At 37.8% G+C, this 21,015-nt stretch overlaps 1 protein-coding gene and 1 long non-coding RNA gene across 10 annotated transcripts in view; one reads left to right on the top strand and one right to left on the bottom strand.

The window, feature by feature from the left end:
* MAGI3 (membrane associated guanylate kinase, WW and PDZ domain containing 3) overlaps nucleotides 1-17,723 on the top strand; it is a 219,450-nt gene extending 201,727 nt beyond the window's left edge. For 5 of the 9 annotated variants that reach the window (XM_070607886.1, XM_070607887.1, XM_070607884.1 and 2 more), the window contains 5 exons: nucleotides 5,023-5,125; nucleotides 5,950-6,076; nucleotides 6,651-6,794; nucleotides 12,973-13,111; nucleotides 14,649-17,723. In XM_070607886.1, coding sequence (XP_070463987.1) covers nucleotides 5,023-5,125; nucleotides 5,950-6,076; nucleotides 6,651-6,794; nucleotides 12,973-13,111; nucleotides 14,649-15,763 — 1,628 coding nt within the window. In that variant the 3' untranslated portion in view covers nucleotides 15,764-17,723. Of the gene's footprint in view, nucleotides 1-5,022; nucleotides 5,126-5,949; nucleotides 6,077-6,650; nucleotides 6,795-12,972; nucleotides 13,112-13,925; nucleotides 14,017-14,648 lie in introns of all 9 variants that reach the window. The other 4 variants (XM_070607893.1, XM_070607892.1, XM_070607888.1 and 1 more) reach the window with 2 other exon arrangements.
* LOC139081617 (uncharacterized) lies at nucleotides 3,479-19,923 on the bottom strand. The gene is made up of 5 exons (XR_011536763.1): nucleotides 19,783-19,923; nucleotides 19,456-19,572; nucleotides 18,190-18,255; nucleotides 15,654-15,764; nucleotides 3,479-4,388 (listed from the first exon to the last, which is right to left on the bottom strand). It is a non-coding gene; the product is annotated as an uncharacterized lncRNA (long non-coding RNA).
* Between the last annotated feature and the right edge of the window lie 1,092 nt (nucleotides 19,924-21,015).

Here is a 21,015-nt window from a genome sequence, read left to right as displayed (position 1 = left end):
ATTGTATTATTTTTCAAAGTTGATTTCTAATTATGTGTCAGGTCTTGTTTACTTCATTTTTAAGAGTGAATACAAGTTTTCAAAGGCTACCAAGGACTATGTTAGAATGGTTCTGGTAGTGTGGCTGTAATTTTTTATTTGTTTTGTGTTCCATTTATTTATCCATTTGTTGCCATTTGTCTCCATTTTCCACTCTTATTTCTCTCCCTACTTCTACTGGCAACCATTCCAGTGTGTTGTATGTGCCTCATTTTGTTTTTAAAATACATATTTTTGTATGTGTTGGCATGTATTTTTGAGTTATATAAATGGTATTGTTATAGATTTTCTTAATTTTTTTCTCAGAACCATATGCTTTTTTCTTTTTTCTTTTTTTTTCTTTTTTTCTTTTTTTTTTTTATTAATGTTATGATAGATTACAACCTTGTGAGATTTCAGTTGTACATTTTTGTTAGTCATGTTGTGGGTACACCACTTCCCCCTTTGTGCCCTCCCCCCACCCCCCCTTTTCCCTGGTAACCACTGATCAGATCTCCTTATCAATATACTAACTTCCACCTATGAGTGGAGTCATATAGAGTTCGTCTTTCTCTGACTGGCTTATTTCGCTTAACATAATACCCTCGAGGTCCATCCACGTTGCTGTGAATGGGCCAATTTTGTCTTTTTTTATGGCTGAGTAGTATTCCATTGTGTATATATACCACATCTTCTTTATCCAATCATCAGTTTCTGGGCATGTAGGTTGGTTCCACGTCTTGGCTATTGTAAATAATGCTGCAATGAACATAGGGGTGCAAGGGACTCTTGAGATTTCTGATTTCAGGTTCTTAGGATAGATACCCAGTAATGGGATGGCTGGGTCATAGGGTATTTCTATTTTTAGCTTTTTGAGAAATCTCCATACTGTTTTCCATAGTGGCTGTACCAGTTTGCATTCCCACCAACAGTGTATGAGGGTTCCTTTTTCTCCACAACCTCTCCAACATTTGTCGCTCTTGGTTTTGGATGTTTTTGCCAATCTAACGGGTGTAAGGTGATATCTTAGTGTAGTTTTGATTTGCATTTCCCTGATGATTAGCGATGATGAACATCTTTTCATGTGTCTATTGACCATATTCATATCTTCTTTTGAGAAATGTCTGTTCATGTCCTCTGCCCATTTTTTGATCGGGTTGTTTGTTTTTTTGTTGTTAATCAGTGTGAGTTCTTTGTATATTATGGAGATTAACCCTTTGTCGGATAAGTGGCTTGTAAATATTTTTTCCCAATTCATATGCTTTTTTCTTTTAATGTCACTTTATTGTTCCAGAATCTAATCCTTCTGTGGCATTTAATTGTCATGTCTTTTTCTTTTTAATTGAGATATAATTCATATACTATAAAATTCATTATTTTAAAGTGCGCAATTCACTGGTTTTCAGCATATTCACAAGGTTGTGCAACCATCACCATTAATTCCAAAACATTTTATCACCCCCACAAGAAACCACTAATCTACTGTCTGTCTCTATGGATTTGCTAGACATTTCATATAAGTGGAATTATACAGTATGTGGCCTTTTGTGTTTGGCTTCTTTCATTTAGCAGAATGTTCATCCATGTTGTAGCATGTCCTTTTTATGATTAATGAATAATACTCTTATGTATATATACATCTTACTTATCTATTCATCATTTGATAGATACTTGGGTTGTTCTGGGGTTTTTTTACTATTGTGAATAATGCTGCTATGAACATTGGTGTACAGATTTTTTTATAGATGTATGTTTTCACTTTCTTGAGTATGTACCTAAGAGTGGAATTGTTGGCTCATTTGGTAACTGTGCTTAACGTTTTGAGGAACTGTCAGACTGTCTTCTGCAGCAGCTGCACCATTTTCTATTTCCACCAGCAATGGATGAGGCTTCCAATTTCTCCAACATTTATTTTCTCTGATGCGTGTAGTGTGTAGTGAGTGTGTGTGTGTCTTTTATTCTAGCCATTCTAGTGACTGTGAAGTGGTATCTCATTTTGGTTTTGATTTGTATTTCCCTGATGACTAATGATGTTGAGTGACTTTTTACGTGCTGTGGGCCATTTGTATATCTTCTTTGGAGAAATGTCTGTTCAAATCCTTTGCTCACTTTTAATTGGGTTGTCTTTTTTTATTGTTGAATTATAAGACTTCTTTATATATTCTGATACAAGATCCTTATCAGATACATGGTTTGCAAGTATTTTCTCCAATTCTGCAGGTTGTCTTTTCACTTTCTTGACACTGGCCTCTGGTGCACATAGTTTCATGCTGATGATGTCCAGTTCATCTGTTTTTTCTTTGGTTGCTTGTGCTTTTGGTATCACAGCGTCAGGTTCTTTTAAGATTTATCCATGTTTCTGGGTGAACATAATCGATTGCTTTTAACTGCTTGAGTTTTCTGTAATGTGTATTTACTACATATTAGCTGTCCACTCCCCCATAGACAGCCACGTTGTCTCCAGTTCTACTGTATCACAAACTATCCTGATACACCCTCATATATGTACCTTATAAAACAGTGTGAGAATTTCTTACAGTGAAATTGCTTGATCAAAGTGTATGTATACATGTGCTTAATTTGACTGAGTACTGTCAGATTGTCCTCCATAATTGCTGGATCCGTCTACACTCCCACCAGCAGGTCACTGAAGACCCCTATACCTTTACCTGCCAGTACTTGGCATTATCCAGCTTTTGAAATGGCTAAAGTATGGAAAGCGTCATCTCATTGCCATTTAATTTTCCTTTCTCTGATTACCCATAAATTTGAGCATCTCTTCAGATGCTTGTTTTTGTTTTCTTCTTGTGGAGTACCTTTTCATATCCTTTACTCATTTTTCTTGTAAGATTTCTGTCTTTTTCTTATTAATATTTAGAGGTTCCTTGTGAATTATATATGTGGAGCCATCTATTCAGTATATTAACTTCCCCTTTAAATATGAAACTCCACGCTCTCTATTCTGTTCTATTGATTTATCTGTTCTTGGGCTAATTTATATATATTTTTCACAATAATATATATGTTATATATATTTTAAGTATATATATTCACAAAAATATATATTTTAAAGTATATATATACACACACACACACACTTTGGAAATATACCTTTATCTGTGGTATATCCTAATCTCTGTCAAGGCAAGTCATTCTCCAACTCCCCACCCCACCCCCCACTTTTTTTTTGTAATTCTTTTTTTTGTTGTTATTGAGGCAGATTTGCCCTGAGCTAACATCTTTTGCCAATCCCCCTCTTTTTGTATGTGAGCAGCTGCCACAGCATGGCCACTGACACACGAGTCGTGTAGCTCCGCACCCAGGAACTGAACCTGAGCTGCTGAAGTGGAGTGTGCCAGTCTTAACCACGAGGCTACCAGGGCAGGGCACCCTACACACACACTTTAAATTGACTAGATATTCATGAAACTTTTCCATATACAATTTTAGAGCAAATTACTAACCTCCAAAAAATCCAACTGTAATTTTTATTGGGATATATTGAATATATATTAACTTTGGGAAAATTTATACCTTTAATGTTAAATCATCCCATCTAAGAGCATGGGATATCTCTCCAATTATTGGATCATTTTTTTATGTCCTTTAATAGAGTTTTACAAAGTTCTCTCATAAGGTTCTTATTTATTCTTGGTAAAGATGATTCCCAAATTATAATGTTAGTCACTATGTTTTAACTATGGGATTTTGAGTTTATCCTCTGGTAATACACTTTTTCTTAAGTAATTACATACATATTCTGAGATTCAGTTTATATCAGTTTCCACATGTTCTAACCTAAAATGGCCTCTACATTGGACATTTTTGCTAAGTTAGGTAAATATTTCAGAATGTACACTTTAAGAGAAATATAGCCCCAAATAAAACTATCATTTTGATGATTATAATGACAATAACGATAATATAATAGAAACATTTATATAGTGAGTATAATATGCCAGGCATTGTTCTAAGCATGTACCTTATAAGCTCATTTCATACTCACAGTAACCCCATGGGGTTGCTATAATTCCGTTTTTATAGGTGAGATGACTAAAAGCACAGAGAAGTTAAGTAATTTGCCCAAGAACACACAGTTAGTAAATGATGGGGTCAGACTTAAACCCAGTCAGTCTTGCCCCAGAGTTCATGGTCTTAATCACTAAGCTATGCTCCTCTCTCTGATATTTTCTATGTCTGATATTTGGATAGGAGGAAACAATGGAAAGTTTCAGCTTTAAAAAAATGAGTCTGACAGCCTAAGAGTCTCTTAACTGTCATCTCCCGTGACTTGCCATCCAGTTCTGGATGCAGCGCTCACTGTGCTTGGTTATGAAATCCGCCTTCAAGGAACAACGGCAGATCTGGAGCTGTTGGGAGTGAAACAGGAACAGATGTTACTTTTCTCACCTGTATTTGTGCTCTTAGAAAAGAGAAGCGTTAAAATCTTTATAAACATTTGTCAACGCTCAGAGTAATAAGTTTGTCTTTGCTATTCAGTGTCAGGCAGAATAGCTGCTCCTGTGTTAAAGATGCGGGTTCGAAGATAATGTGTGTCGTCTGTACATTGGCCTCTGTGGTCCCGGGTTCCTGAGACCCAGCTTTGTCATCCAGTGTGGCTTACCAGCTGTGGGGAGTGCAGTGCGCTCTGGAATAGGCCACAGGACAGTTCCTGAAGCTCTGTCCTCTAGATAATGATAATTATTGAGTATGTTCATTTCTGATTTTATGTTGTATGGATGACCAAAATAAAGGTGGAAGAGAGAAAATGTGTACAGTAAGAATATGATTCCTATTCTCTTCAAACATAAACATTAATCAAAGCCACAGGGAAGAAGATGTTAATTTTCCAATTCCAGACGGTGGACAACAGTGCTGTGCATGCTAAAGTCACTAAAGTCAGTAAAGCAGTAACCATTGTTATTATCTCACCTTCATAGACCCACTTGGCCTTCACACTTGTATGGACAAATTCATATTTCTATCATTTTCTCATTTGAACAGAGCATCATGGGCCACCATCAGGAACAAACTCAGCCAGGCAAAGCCCAGCCCTGCAGCACAGGCCCATGGGACAGTCACAAGCCAACCACATACCTGGGGACAGGTAGGGTTGTTCTTCTCAGTTTTTGGGTTTTTTCTCTCCTCATCTTCCCACTCTTCATCTCCTACCCTCCCCACCCTCTTCCCCCACACAGTTATGCAGAAGCCAGCTGGTGAGGTCAAAATGAGAACTCTTGCATTTTCCACCCTCGAATACCTTCCCTATTCCTTCCACTCTCTCAATACCTTCATCCCTCTTCCCAGCCCCCTCCCAGGGCACAGCGTAATTCTCCAATCAAGCCTGACAAGTGGGGATTAGAAAGAAGTGACCGTAGCATCTGGCTCTGCTCCTCTTGGTCCTCATGAGTTTGGCAGGGAAGCCCCAGACCCACGTGGATTGCCGTCTTCTCAGACTACCTGAGTAGAGCAGAGTAGTATTTGTACATATTTCCTCTTTTGTTGTAAATGTTAGCCATAAATTTCTAGATTTCCAGAATGCATCTGCACAGGTGTTGGTGCTGTAGGAGAACCATTTTTTACTTTGTCAGCTTGTCATGTAAGTGACAAGGTCAGCTTATGTACCCTCTGGTTCGGTTACTTGAGTGTGGTTTTCCTTGATGTAAACTGGACTGAGACACCCTTCAAACCGAAACCAAAGCAAAACAAAACAACATGCGGATGTTGACAGACTTTAAGTTCTGCTGGAATTCACAACCAGGCTTCTGTCTAGCATCTCCCTGGTTCTAGACACAGTGTGTCTTTATAGCAGTTTTTCAGAGGGAGAATGGCAAAGTTCAGCTTTCAAAAGAAAAGAAATTAATGTGCTTTTACTTTAAGACTGTTTTTCATTTTCTCAGCTCAGAGAGTGACTTGATTTCTCTCTTGTAGAAGTGCCCTAGAAGGTGAAATTGGAAAAGACGTCTCCACTTCTTATAGACATTCCTGGTCTGACCACAAGCCCCTTGCACAGCCTGACACTGCAATGATTTCAGTTGTGGGCAGTCGGCACAACCAGGTAAACAAATATCCCCCAGATGCGGATGGTTATTTTCAGTTGCTGAATCATCTACACTGGTGAATTTTTATTGCAAATCAGTTCAGATAAATTTGTTCTCCAAATTAATAGTTCTTGAGGACCTACTGTGTGTTTGGTGTTCTCTTAGCTTCCATGGGAGAATGTAAAGAGTTAAAGAAGAGTTTACGTTATAGTTGGAGAAATTTGAATCTTTGGTTAAGTACTTAGAAATAGCACTGTTTGAGTTAATCAAAGTATGGTTTGGCTTTTTTGGTTTTTTCTTTTTTCAGGAAAATTAGTCAAAATCTACCTAAAGGAAGCAGTTTCCAAAATTGTGTTCTCTGATCTGTTGCACATTGACCAACTAGTAGAGAAGACATTTAATCTTCAGATTAATTTAGCTGCATTTATAAGAATTAAGAGGCCCTTCAGCCAAAACTTATGTCCCTTCCTTATACAGAAATGCATATTGAGAGTATAAATAATTTCTCTCAGCTATAAAAGTAGTCTTTCTTCAAACTGTAAAGAAACCAGTCCATGCAAACTCGTTTTTCTTACACTACTTTTTCTCCAGAGCCTTGGCTGTTACCCAGTAGAGCTGGAGCGAGGCCCCCGGGGCTTTGGGTTCAGCCTGCGCGGGGGGAAGGAGTACAACATGGGGCTCTTCATCCTGCGTCTTGCTGAGGAGGGCCCTGCCATCAAAGACGGCAGAATTCACGTGAGTTGGCTTCTGTCTGCAACCTCTGGTTCTGGCTCCAGACTGGAAACTTCTGAAATAGTCGATTAAAGGGAATACAGAAACCTCTGGAATCTAAGCAAGATTTCCCGTCACCGAAACATGAAAGGCAATGCCTGTCCTTTCACTTTCGAAGCCCTGATGACTGCTTCCCTCCTCGCCAGCGCGCCACGCCATGTCGCAGTTGTGCTACTTTTGCCGTCTTGACTTTAGTCAATTAGAAGAATCATTTTTTACTTACATAGGAGACATTTGAGAGTCATTGGATTAGTAAATAAAATATACTTTCATCTTAGGAAAAGTCTTGGAAAAGCCAGGATAAAACAGAATCTTCAACTTCTTCCAAGAAACAGTAGACCCAGGATTTTTTCCTTTTAGCTTCCTTTAGAGGTAGCCAGAGACGGAAATGCATGAGTCTCCCAACCATTCTTATTATTTGAAGGACTAGAATTCCCATCAGTAGTGTTCCATCGAGGTGCTCTCAGCTCTGAAGCACTGTGGCTTTGTCTAGGGCATTGCAGACCAGATTGTTTATGGGTCTGCATAAGATATTTTCCCTCTTCTGAAGGTTACTTAAAGAGCAATTTTATACAGAAGACATGTGCTGGCCTCAACCTTTAAAAAATAGTTAATTCACTGGTATTCAGTTAAGTTATATGCTAAAACTTGTAAATTCTAGACAGCCTTCTGCTACGACTCAAGAGAACTTCAGAGTTCCTCCCTCTACCACCAGTAGGCATCAGGGACAGAGATTTTTTTTTTTTCACTTTTAACTAAGTAAACTAGAAAGGCAAATGATCCTGGCAAATTATTAGATGGTGTATCCTAATAATGATTAGAAAAGGCTTCTGGGTGATTCCACATCACTGCTCCCCTGCCATTACTCATTTCATAAACATATATTGAGTGTTTGCTTTCCCCAAAGCTTTATACCTCATGCTGAATGAGTTGGGAGAAGGGTGACCCCAAACAAGTAAGAAACCATCCTTCCTCAAAATGACCAGACTTGTGTACAAGTTCAAAGGTGGCGAGTATGAATAGAGAAGATTTCACAGAACAGGATGCATTAAAAAGTGGGTAGGATTTCAGTAGGCGGAGATTGAGGAAAGAAAACATTCTAGGCTGAAAAAAATGAGCAAAGGAATAAAACTGAGGAAGTGTACATCACGTATGGGAAACTGCAAGAGGTCAAGTTTACCTAGAGTTTATTTAGAAAATACAAAAGAGAATAGAAGAAAATGAGAATATCAAAGTGGGATGGGTCGCCAAGATGGACGTCCAAGACAGTGGGAAGCCACAGAAGGCTTTTGAGGCAAAAGTTCCCCCTCAGAGGAATACACTGGTCAAATCAGTCCATTAGTGGTGTGCAGGAGAGATGGAGGGAATAGAGGCGGCATAGTTTAGGCATCCAGGGGTAGTGGTGGGAGTGTAACTTGAGTGATAACACTTTGGATGGAAGATAAGAGAGGCATATGAGATCAAGAGTTAGCGAAGAAAGGAGCGATCTAGGTGACTGGTAAGTTTTTGCTAAATGAGTGAGGGATGAAGGAAAAGAAAGAGTAAAGGATTGCTTAGAGGCTTTGCCCGGCCTGTACTATGGAGAAACATTAGGGAGGACAAGGGGAGAAAGGATTTGGCAAAGACTGATGGTATACTAAGTTTTAGTCCTGTTGAGGTGGAGGGTCCAGCAATTTGAGCAGGTCTAAATATTTAGCAGGCAATTAAAACTAGTGGTAAAGTCCCAGATTTTGAAATTACCCACAGAGGTGATGGTAGGAGCCTTTGTTGTGGATGAGATCACTAAAGATTGAGAGAGTGGTGGGCCAAGGGCAGAACTGTGGGTAAGACCTGTAATTAGTGGAGCAGAGAAGATAGAGAAAATGGGGAGGGCGAGAACGCGGAACAGCAGAACCAGAGCTCGAGAGTCGTTATGACAAGGAGAGAGACCAATGGCTGGTGCCTTAGTTTAGCTAAAGCTACTCAGGAGCTGCTGGATCTAGCCCCGGTTCCACTTTCTTGTAGAGACAAGTTAACGGAGTGGGAAGAACATAGGTTCGGAAATCAGACAGGACAAGGATTGAACTTTGGGTACAGTTGGGTAAATTCTTTGAACCTCAGTTTTCTCATCTGCAAAATGCAGATCCATCCATAAAATACATGGCCCAAGTAAATGTTTTAGTGTGTTTATTAATAAGAGCAATTTGAGGCACTGTTTATGGGATGGCATACTTATTCCAGGTTTTCTTGGTCCTTTTTCTTCCTCTGTTTTTTCTTTTTAATCTGTTTGGGTACTTTAAATCTGTTGATATTTTTAAAATCTCCCACTGTATATTGTGTCACAAAAAATACAATTAAATAAAAAACTAGGATATAATTGTAAAATAAATGTTGGTTCCAAATGTAACCTTCAGATACACTAATCTCATCAAACAAATAAAAGGTGAACAGGCCTTAAAGTAGACAAAGTCTAATTCTAAAACGTCTTATGAACAGAAACTTTAGGATTCCGTGATTAAATCAACTTTAATATCAAAAAGAGACTGAATTTGAAAAGCAAATAAGCTATTACTGCTATGCTCAGGTTTGTTCTAAACTCTAAGAAAATAAATCAGCTTTTCAGAGATTTCTTTTTCTGGCTACTAAACTATCAAAATCTTGACTTGGTAAGAATCACAGGAGCTTTGTTATTAATGACAACTTACTCTGGTGGCCGCCGCCCAAGTGATGAGAGTTTATCTCCAGCTAACACTCACCCATGGAGGCACCTGAGCATCCCTGTCTGCCTCCCTCCTGCCTCTCTTCTCCTTTGCTTTCTGTTAGGTTGACATCTGTACTTGAGTCCTGTACCTGTTATTCCAGTAACTTCAGCACCTGATACAGTGCCCTGACTATTCACAGTAGATGCTCCACAGAGCTCCATTTGTTGAAAGAGTAGAACAGATGGATATTACTTCTAGATAATGAGAGAATTATTATTTTTTTAATATTTAAGATTAGCTCCAAGAACTTATTACTGGGTAAACAGGACTTGCAATATATGAAGAAATTAGCAAACAGTGTCATAATGTAATCCAGTAAAAAAAGAAAATATTTACTTGTAATATAGATGGAAAAGTGTTGAGAGTCATTGAGAGGATCTATAAATTTTGTGTCTTAAGTTGGTCCTTAAATCTGGTTAAGATTTAGAGAAGAAAGAGGTGTTCTGTGGTAAGCGAATGAGAAATCGCCTGAGTGGAAAATGTTCATAATAGGAAATAGTGTCAGGCTTAGATGTTTAACAGAGAATCAGATTTACAAAATAGTCAGAGTCTGCTATCTTCCAGGCCACATGTGTTTTCACTGTTTTAGTCTCACAAAAACTTTCTGAGGTTGGTGGCATTATCCCCACTTCTAGATTTAAAATGGGCTCAGAGAGACTAAGTCACTTGCTGGGTTCACTCGGCCTGTGACAGTCACGGTGTGACTGAGGTCTTTGTCCAAGCCCGGTTAGTGCGCTTTCCGTGTCAAGCTGTGGCGCGTGTCCACTTGACTTTGATTCCTGTGGGGGCATATAGGTTCTTAACAGATTGTAAGATAATGTAAGCAATGTGTTAGAAAGAGTTTGTAATTTTAAAACATTTTTAGTGGTGGTTGTTAAATGATAGTGATTTCTTTTTAAGGAATATAATTTTTCTCTATCCCTTCTTCCTACTTCTTTTCTTCTGTTGGTTTTCCTGTTCTCATTTTTTCTCCCTTTCATTTCTCTCTCCTCTCCTCTGTCCCCCATAATTTTGTTTTTCAGTAATACAAACCTGAACTTGATCTTTATCTGTTCTATTTATCAAAAGATGTCGGGGCCAGCCTAGTGGCGTAGTTAAGTTCATGTGTTCCACTTGAGCAGTCCAGGATTTGCAGGTTGGATCCTGGGTGCAGACCTACACAACACTCATCAAGCCATGCTGTGGCAGCATCCCACATACAAAATGGAGGAAGACTGGCACAGATGTTAGCTCAGCGAGCATCTTCCTCAAGCAGAAAGAGAAAGATTGGTAACAGATGTTAGCTCAGCGCCAATCTTCATCACTCCCCCACCCCCAAAAAAGGAAAAAAGATGTAGTCCCCATTTTATTCTTATCACATTTTAAATGTTAAAAGTAACAAAATTTTAAAAGAATGTTTACATTTCCCTCTCAAAGGTGCCATTTTTTTTAACCTTTAGCTTCATATAGTCCAGTATAGAATTTCTCTCCCCTCTGAGGGCCTGTCTACCATAAATCTTAAAGTCACAGCTCTCTTTTCCTTCCCCCCAATTTAGTTTTAAAGTTAAACAAAAATGACACCTGGTGGCAAATCTGTTCAATTACAAGTTTTATTGCAATTTATTTGTTTACTACTAAAAGAATAAGAAATATGCAGGTTTGGATAGTGAATTTAAGCCAAAGAACGTGATTGAAATTAATTATAACCTCAACCATGTTTTACAAGAAATACCCAAAGCATGCTCCAAATACTATCTACTTTAATTTTCATTTCTCTAATTATCAGCAGGATTTTATATCTAGTACTAATTTATTGTCGTTATTTTCCCATGAAAATGACTTTTCTTCAGTCACTTATTAAGGGAAATCTGGGTATTGACTTTGTTTCACTTAAATATTCTGGATATAATATTTTACATTAATTATGTTTATTACTTTTCTCTATCATGTTTATTATTGTCTCACTTTGGTTGTTTTCTTTAAGATTTTCTTTCCACTTTATGTTAAACCCATCTATCTTGTTTGTGATATCCTCCATTTCTTCAAGAGTGAGACTCTCATCTTTTTTTTCCTATAAATATGCAACAAAACACTTAGTCTATTTTCTATTTCATAGTTTAGTTGAATTTTTTTGTATTGTATAGAATGGGGTACAGGCTACATTTAAATCTTCTTCATACTGATGTACTTTAAATCTTTTTTGGGAAAACCAGAAAATAGGTAACTTGAAGACTAAGTTCGTGTGTAGTCATGCTGTATGTCACACCCTCCCATGTGCCCCAGGAGGCGGGCACTAGTGTTAACCCCGTTTAACAGAGACGAAAATGAGACCGCTCTGCTAGGAAGAGCTGGGGCCAGGAGTGAGCCACACACATTATAACTCCACAGCCCGCTTCCTGGCCCCTGTGCTCTGCTGCATTGTAGACAGTTGTCCCACAACCTCTGTGCAATAATTAGAGTCCTCTTCTCTTGTGTTATTTCTGGATCCTTTTAGTAAGCTTTTAAATAAATATTAGAATTGCTTTTTGGAATTTCATTAGTTTTCCACCGTTCAGTTTTTTTCTTTTGAAGTCAGTACCCTTCAGTTGGTTGTCACCTTGAAATACATTTGAAAATCTGGAATATATTTTAAAATCACTACCATCGTTATCTTTAAGCAGGTTCTTTGCAAAAGTTATAGTTGACTCATCCATATTTTTCATTTTTCTTTTAATGTAACTATAGACAGCATTTCTAGTAAATAGCAATGGTACAAAGGCATCTTATTCTGATCTCCAGTTTTATGTTTGTTTTATAAGAAAATAATTTCACACTAAAATCATGAGGTGTAAGCCAATTATTGGTTTTAAATAAATATTCATATTATATATGTTCTCCAAGCTGAATTTTTTCAGAGTTTTAATCTATGAATATTTTACTTATCTGATGGCTCATATGTGTACAGGGTGTATGGGCAACACAGAGGAAGGAGTGGGCGGTTCTCCCTGAAGGTCAGGAAAGGCTTCAAAGATAAGGAGCCACCTGCCCAGGTTTTAGGAAATAAACTCAAGATTCAGCTCAAGTTGAAAAGTACCCCTCATGGGCTGATCATTCAGATACAGCCCTGTGGTGTCATGTGGATCATAGAGACTTCACCCCTTCCACCACTTAGCCTTTGGTGGAAAACTGAGAATCTGATTTGTGATTTCGAGATACCCAGATCCTGCTTACCAGTCATATAAAACTTTCCCCTGTAGGATTTTATAGAGTAAATAAAACTAGACATTGTCTCTTCCTATTGCTACCACCACTGTGTACAAGTTAAATATTTTACAAGTGAAAGAGAGTCACTCAGCAAGGCTGAGTGGCTCTAGAGTTGACAGAAGCAGAACTGAAGAAGGATGCATGGTTTCATGTTGTTCTTGTGAATGTTCTCTGTCCAGGTTGGTGACCAGATTGTTGAAATCAATGGGGAACCTACACAGGGCATCACACACACTCGAGCAATCGAGCTCATCCAGGCCGGTGGAAATAAAGTTCTTCTTCTTTTGAGGCCAGGCACTGGCTTGATACCTGACCATGGTAAGTGAGGTGGCTCACCTGGAGCTGAAAGGTTAAGAGTGTGTTAGGGAGGGGGCAGCAGAAGGAAAAGGAGTATCTATTTGGAGGGATAGATATTTTACCAGCTAATTCAAAGGTAAATACCAGAACCATCTAAAGCTAGTTATATAGCACAGTTATTATAAATAATATTATAAAATAAGTGGCTTCAGGCAGGACTTTTGTTGGAATGGAACATATATTAAGCAGTTTTGAGAGAAAACATATAGTCACTTTTGTAGAGAAATTTACCTGTAAAAAACAGGGACATTACAGGCAAACGATTTAAATGTCATGAAAAACATTTGAAATCTCTCCAGATGTTATTTATTTCCTTATAGTAAGATAAGTTTCTCTCTTAATGAGTATCATAAGAACTTCAGGCTTTTCTGGCCTGAACTTGTCAAAAATAAGTTACTATAGCCCTATCTAGAGATGTGGAATTGGACATGCGACCACGTCTGTACTCCTGTAATGATCTTAGTCTTCCTTGGTTTCATCATGCTTTTGAAATGTAGTATTTGAAAATCACTATTTTTAACTGAGTGCAGTAGTCTAGAAATAAAGTAGCACAGCACTTCGTACTTGTCCCTTCTAGTTTCCTCCCCTCCTCCCCATAGAGCTTTTGAGGGATAAGTGTAGACATGACTTCCTACAGTCCCCTTCCAGCCTATAATTCTCTGACTATATTATCTTCCACCATCTGCTTGTAAATCATACATTCCCGGTGACATCTTTGCTAACTGCGCTGTGATTTTTTTTACACAGTCCTAGGCTTTTTCTCTTCCTTCTTCAGGTTTGGCTCCTTCCGGTCTGTGCTCCTACGTGAAACCTGAGCAACATTAAGGCTTTCAGGGCTTTTCTTGGTCTTTCCTTAAAAAGACTTGGTAAATTTGCATGTCTTGTAAATCACTTCCTTCTTTTTTTTTTTCTTTTTAATTAAAAATGATGCTATTAAATACATCTACTTCTATCATCTGCACTTTTCAGTTTCCTTTTGACATTAAATTTGACAGCTTAATGCAGAAAAATTATTTACAAATGCCCATGAACCTCATTCTGGTTACCACAGTTTGGTCTCCTTTTTTAGTGATTTTGGCATATCTGTAAGCTATATCCAGTGATAACAGCTAAATTAGTAATCTTCTTGGACCAGGTAATTTGGTCCAATTTTATTATTTATTTTGTCTAAGTTTTTTATTGGGCTTTATTACTTACAAAGAATTTACACATCATGTATTATCTCACTAATTATACATAAGTAATTGGAAAAATGAATACTGTCATTTTGTGTATATATAAACTGTCTACCCTTCATGTGCAAGCGCAGCTGTCTGTATACATCTGCCTTTATAGAGAGATATCTAAACATATATAAACTTTATTTATAAAATATTCGTACTCAGGCTGTTTAAGCAAGCAGTCAGTAAAATCTGAATGGCTGTCAAAGTTCAAAACTAACTGTTCCTATTTATAATTCTAAAATTTAATAATGTTCCACTGAAATCACTTTTTTTAGGTGATTGGGATATGAATAGTCCTTCATCTTCAAGTGTGATTTATGATGAACAGTCACCGTTTCCCCCATCTCCACATTCTGCTTCCATGTTTGAAGAGTCTCATGTGCCAGTAATTGAAGAATCTTTAATGAGAGTTCAGATTTGTGAAAAGGCAGAAGAATTAAAGGACACTGTGCATGAAAAGAAAAGCACTTTAAATGAAAAGCAATCTGATATAAAACATCAGTCTCTTCTCCAGAAAAATGTGAATAAAAGGGACCCACCCAACAGTCTTGGGCACAGTGACAAGAGAAATCTCTTAAAAGTAGAAACTGGTATTCCACAAAGAGGTAGATCTGCCAGTCCCCAAAAGTCAGCCAGTCGATACTCAGAGGAACATTTAGAAAAGATACCCAGTCCTCTAAAAAATGAGCCCAAAACAAGACCCCGAGACAGATCACTCAGCCCTCGGAAAGGGGAGAACAGTGGTCAGCCGGGCGCCCGGGCAGGGTCTGGACAGGAACACAGCCGGCAAGGCAGAGGACAGTCTTCAAGCCCAAAGAAGCAGCAGAAAACTGAAGGAAGCAAAGACCAGTCCAGTGCGGAAGCCAAATTACTAGAGCTGGAGAGTCGAAGAGGAGGGGGCCGTGCTCGTGACCGTGCTGAGCGCGTCTGGGACGGGAAAGAAAAAGCCGGTGTTCTCAGGAAAGATATGAAGCAGAGTCAGTCTGGAAAAAATAGAACAAGGTCTCCAGAGGAAAAGAGCAAGAGAATGGATGAAAAATCTCTTCTAGCCAAAAAGACTGATAACACTACTAGTAGAGCAGCATCTGAAAATGACCAAGGAAGGAAAGCAACCTCAGGAGAAACAAGTTCCAGTAAAGATAAAATAGGAGAAAGCGTCAAAGTATCAGAAAAGCGGAAGCAGGAACCTGAAGAAAGAATGGTCTTAAACAAACCAGAAGATCACAAAGGAAAAGAACTCGAGGCAGCTGACAAAAACAGAGAGAGTGGAGGGTTCAAACCTGAAAGCGGTTCTCCAGCTAAGAAGACACCGATAACTCCAGGGCCCTGGAAGGTGCCGAGTGCACACAGAGCCACAGGCACGACTGGTGTGGCCGAGAAACGGCTGTGACCTTTAGTATAAAACAGAGAAAACCAAGGTGTAATCTTTTCTTACTAAAGAGCAGCATTTTTTTTTAAAGTCATTTTTTCAGAAATTCTGAAACACACATAAAGTACATTTTAACTTGAGCATCAAGTTATCGAGGCTGCATGAGGGGCCTTTAGGATTGCTAAGAACCACCTGTCCCCTCGGCTGGCTGCCTTCCCCTGTGCTCAGGAAGGAACTGCATCCACGCACTCTTCTGACATGCCCAGCCTCTCATCTGACATGCCCTGCTCAGGCTGCGCAGCTCGTCTTCATGAGTGTCTGAACAAATGACATTTGTTGATACTCACAATGTGGTCACAACTCACTTTATATTTGTGCCAAGTTATCTACTGTATCATGTCTGTTCTATCCTTCTCACTCAGATATGTCCACAGTAATGAAAAAATTAGGTTTGGCTTGGAAGTTGATATTCTCAATAGCATGTTGCATGTTTACAGAGAGAAATATTTTAGTTTTGCAGAAGAAGAGATTGTTAACTCATCATTAAAGATGGCAGTTGCCTCTTCTAACGGCTACTGATGAAGTCCCAGTTTAAAAATAAAACTCCAAAACATCACTACTGTAAAGGAGAAAATATAGTCAAATATTGACACTTTCTTATGGTTTTTTAAATTTGGCTGGATAAAGTATTTTAAGTAACTGTTATAGATATTACTTACAATTGAATGTTCAAAATAAGAAAGTACTTTAAGCAATTAAGAGTTCACCTCCTGCTTTGTTACCAACCCTGACGTAATAGCGTCTCAGATCGCCCTTTTATTTCAGTTATTTCATTATGAAACCACAAAGAAGCATGTGGTAACACTGCTTATTGCTGTTTGAAGAAAAACTACCAAATTTCTGTTTCTGGATATTTTGCTTGTACCTACTACTAAGTCATTAGTTGTTAATACATACTACATATTTGAAGAGTCAAAATATCATACAGATTGTGGGAGGGACTTAATTATAAACCCAGTTTCACAGCCCACTGCCAGATCAAGTGCCAGCTCCTCTGGTAGCAGCTGTACAAGTTGGGTTGTTTAGAAGCGGATCGTGTGTGAGACCTGCTCAGCGAGTACGGACAAACGGGGTGGTAGAGAGTGCTTGCTAGAGCTTATTTAATTTTAATTTCTAGTTACATTAACTTATTTTAAAACAAGAAAGGGAGACTAAACATCGGCTTAGCTTGTACAAATTTTCAGAGTTATTTTTTAAAGTCTAATTAAAGATGTTTGTTAGAAGGTGGAGAGTTTTTTAACTCCATAAAATATATCCAGGTTTTTCAGTCCCTGAAGCAGAAGTCAGTAGCATCTATAAATAAAGGAACATTCTCAGAATAAAGCCATTTTATGGAGTATTTGAACACACTTCTTCTTCACCCTGGGTTCATCATGTTATTGTGAAACACATTATGTCCAACTCCTTCCCTCTCAGTCTGACTGTGAAACTCTTTACTACAACAACTGACTCAGCCCCTGTAGATAAGACATGCTTCCCAAAGTGAGATTTCTGAAATCCCATTTTCATCCGGAACTATATTTACCCACCTACTGTAACTACTTGAATAGAGCAAAATTAGGAGGCTTGATAAATGCTAAGAATTTAGTATCACAGAAATGATTTATTTTCCCTATAGTCCACAATTAGTGATAAAACTCCTATTTTTATTGTTAACTGTGACATAACTTTGATGTCATATGTTGTCAGTCTGATGTGGCTCTTTCCTTGCTAAGTAACCTGTCACTGTACTGATTATATACTGACTTAGCAATGTGGCCTTGGAATGCTAAGCAAAATATGGATGTACTTACTGGTTGTAAATGTTTATATATTGTACAGTACCTTTATATATACACTTGAGGTTCTGATTAGAGAAAGAGATCTGTAAATCGCTCGTTATTTTTTATATAGATATTAAAAAAACGAAACAAAAACAACAGTTTATGGCCTGCATTTCTTTTACTGTCAGCTTTATTTAATGTTGCCTTCTGTTTGTGGAGCTAATTCTCATCATGGTCTAATTCCCATCATAGTTTGTCCCTCCAAGTAGTAAACATTCAAAGTCCCACAATTAGGAAGACTTATAATGATGACTTTACATGCAGACAGTAGCATAGCTATTCAGGTAAAGTTTGAATTGGTTTGAGTTAAATATCATTATACCTATTTTATACTTTTCATTGTAAAGAAAATAGCTTTGCATAAATAATTTGCTACCCAAAAAAACCCTTTCTTATACTGTTGGAGAGAAAAGGACTTGTCTTATTAGAAATTCAGTTACTAGACATTTCTAATAGATATAATAGTGGAAGTCCAGTTACCACAAAGTCACAAAACTTTATTTCATCAGACTATGGCATTTCACATTGTTTTTAAATCATTTATTTACTATAGGTTATACTTACTTTTAGAATGAAGTGTTTGTTTTGACTTGATTTCATTTAATTCTTGTTATTAATAATGCCTAAAACCTATTTCAAGACAAACATGGTTAATTTAATACTCTTGAGGGGGCAAGTAATTTCCTACCTAGCAGTGCGTGAACTCGCTCAAAAGAAAACCCAAGCCCGTAGTTCCCGAGCCCCGCAGTAGAGACGTGTGTCACAGCAAAGGCTGCAGAAAGTGGCAGCAAAACAGTTTTGTTGTTTTAAGGGTCATATTTTCTTACTGGTCACAATAGCAAAGAAATTCTGGGCTGCTGCTACATTGTCTCACTGGAGAGATTAGAGACTAAGATTTTGTAATATTGTCATCTTCTAACCTAGTAACGTTAAATTTTATGGACCAAGTAGCTTTTGAACAGTCAGTTCTTAGACACAGAAAAGCATTTGGCTTTTTATTTCTACATGATAATATCTTAGTTATTTCCTTTTTTAATAGGATATTCTCACATATGAAAAGCCAAATGCTTTTAACCATGTGGACAAATGAAGAATTTCATGTTTAGTATGTCCAACATTCAAAGAAAAGTAGGTTTTAAGAAAGCAAGGAGTATTCGAATTAGTTAAACTGTGTGACAATCTGACTAATGACCTCCATGAAGATGTGTTTGTTTAAGCTGCAGCTTAGTCCATAGTGTGCTCCTGGAACTAAAGGAACACTGGTTTAAACTTGGCCTTCAGTCACAAGACGTGATGTTCAGTCTGGTATGAAGAATACATCGGAGTAACTTTTTACATCATCATGGCATGCTCCAATGCCTAAGAGCTATCTGTGCTTTTTAAACAATAAGAGATTTATTTATTTAGGCAGCTCTTTACTGGTCATGCTGTTAAGGTTTATCAGCAATACGACTTGTTTAAAGCACACCATAACTATTATATGAAATCTATAAACTCTGCTTTAGTTAACCGAATTAGTTTAAGATATCCACTAACTTGGATCTGTTTTCAATAGTGCTATGCAAATAAAGCCTTAAGTATAAGAAGGGAGTATGAAGGCTTATGAAGAGTGGAATTCTATCTGCTAGAGAACTCTGAATCTTTCTCACATGTACATTAAAGTACAAAAACATAGCCAAGTGATTTAATTCAGCCTAAACTTACGTTTTGACAAAGAATCTGGTGGGTATTCATCTCTTTGACAATGTGTGCATTAAAGTCAAGCAGAACTATTAGCAAATACACAAATCAAGAGGCTTATTTTGTCCATAAACAACAGTCATTTGTTACCTTGACCTTGAGTAATCCTTATTGCAGCTTAGGGCTCAGGACATGCTACAGGAAAGGTATGGAATTATTGCACATTTGTGAAATTCAAACTTCATTATTCAAGATAGGCACCAGTAACTGTAAGAAGCAAAGGATTACTTTGAATGACTAAACTAGTCAATACATGTATAGATGAGACTGATGAATTTACTTCTTGATAATCCCAAATGATAAATTTGAGAGTGAGACCCATTTGGCCCATTATGAGTGTGTATATCTAAAAAATTTCAAAAGTGAATCTCATTAATTTGAAAGAGTGTTATTTTTATAATGCACAGGTCCACTTACCTCTAAATACAATGAACCAAACATAAAAACATAGATCCGTAAGCTTATACTTTGTGAGACATCCTGGTATTTAGAATTTTTCTACATGTTTCTGAAAGTCAAGAAAACCATACTCCAATTAGGTAAGTATTTGGTTATTCAACCCTTCAAAGTGTTTAGTTTATATTATACATGAACTATAATGTACCTATTTAAGAAGTTTGAGGCTATACCTCCATAGCAATTTTAGGAGGGATAATTTTTTCCAACGTAACAAGTTATAAAACTAAGTGAACAGGTATTTTTTATTATCCTTCTATGGTTAGTACTATTCCAATTAAATGTATGAATGGCCTAATCTAGTTCTGTTTTTAAATCTTAGTTTTCTGTAACAGGTAACTATTACCAAAGTATATTATATTTCACTCCTTTTTGGAGATCAAAACAAAAGCCCACGTTCCTAGAAATTATCATACAGGGATAAATGAAGCACTGAGGGTAGGAGAACCACAAAGTTACAACTCTTCCATCCTAATAGAAAAAAAATTGCATGACTGGTAAGTTACTTGAGGTCTTTTCTTCACTCATTCTACACATTTATATTAAGTACCTTTTATGGGGTTAGGTACTGTTCTGCATTCAGGGGACCTAGGAATGAACAAAAAAGTCCCTGCCTTAAGAGGCTTATATTCTAGTGGGGAAGGACAGAAACAACTAGGCAAAAAATAAACAAGATAATCTGATTATGAGGCTGGCCCTGTGGCCTAGTGGCTAAGTTTGGTGGGCTCCACTTTGGTGGCCTAGACCTAAACCACTCCTCAGCGCCCATGCTGTGGGGGCAACCCACATGCAAAAAAGAGGAAGACCAGCATAGATGTTAGCTCAGGGCACATCTTGCTCAGCAGGAAGGAAAAAAAGGTAATCCGATTGTGATAAGTGCCATGAAGGAAATGAACAGGGCCATCTAACTGACAAGAGGGGAAACTACTTTAACTAGGGTCATCAGAGAAGGCCCTGCTAAGGAACTGACAGCTGAGAAGCCATTCAGGGGAGAACATAAGAAAACATTCCAGGCACAAGACTGGTATGAGAAAGAACTTGGTATAATGGAGGAACAGAGGGAGGCCAGTGTGGTTGTATGGTATTAAAGAGATGAAGTTGGAAAAGGAGGCAGGCCTGATAATGGAGGGGCTTGAAGCCCACCACGGGGAAAGCCAGGAAGGGTTTAAGTGTGAATGATAGACTTTGATATAT

This window comes from Equus przewalskii, unplaced genomic scaffold (assembly GCF_037783145.1).
Source record: "Equus przewalskii isolate Varuska unplaced genomic scaffold, EquPr2 ChrUn-13, whole genome shotgun sequence".
NCBI lineage: Eukaryota > Metazoa > Chordata > Mammalia > Perissodactyla > Equidae > Equus > Equus przewalskii.
Note: the sequence above shows the minus strand (reverse complement) of the source record. Positions and strands in the feature narration are given on the sequence as shown.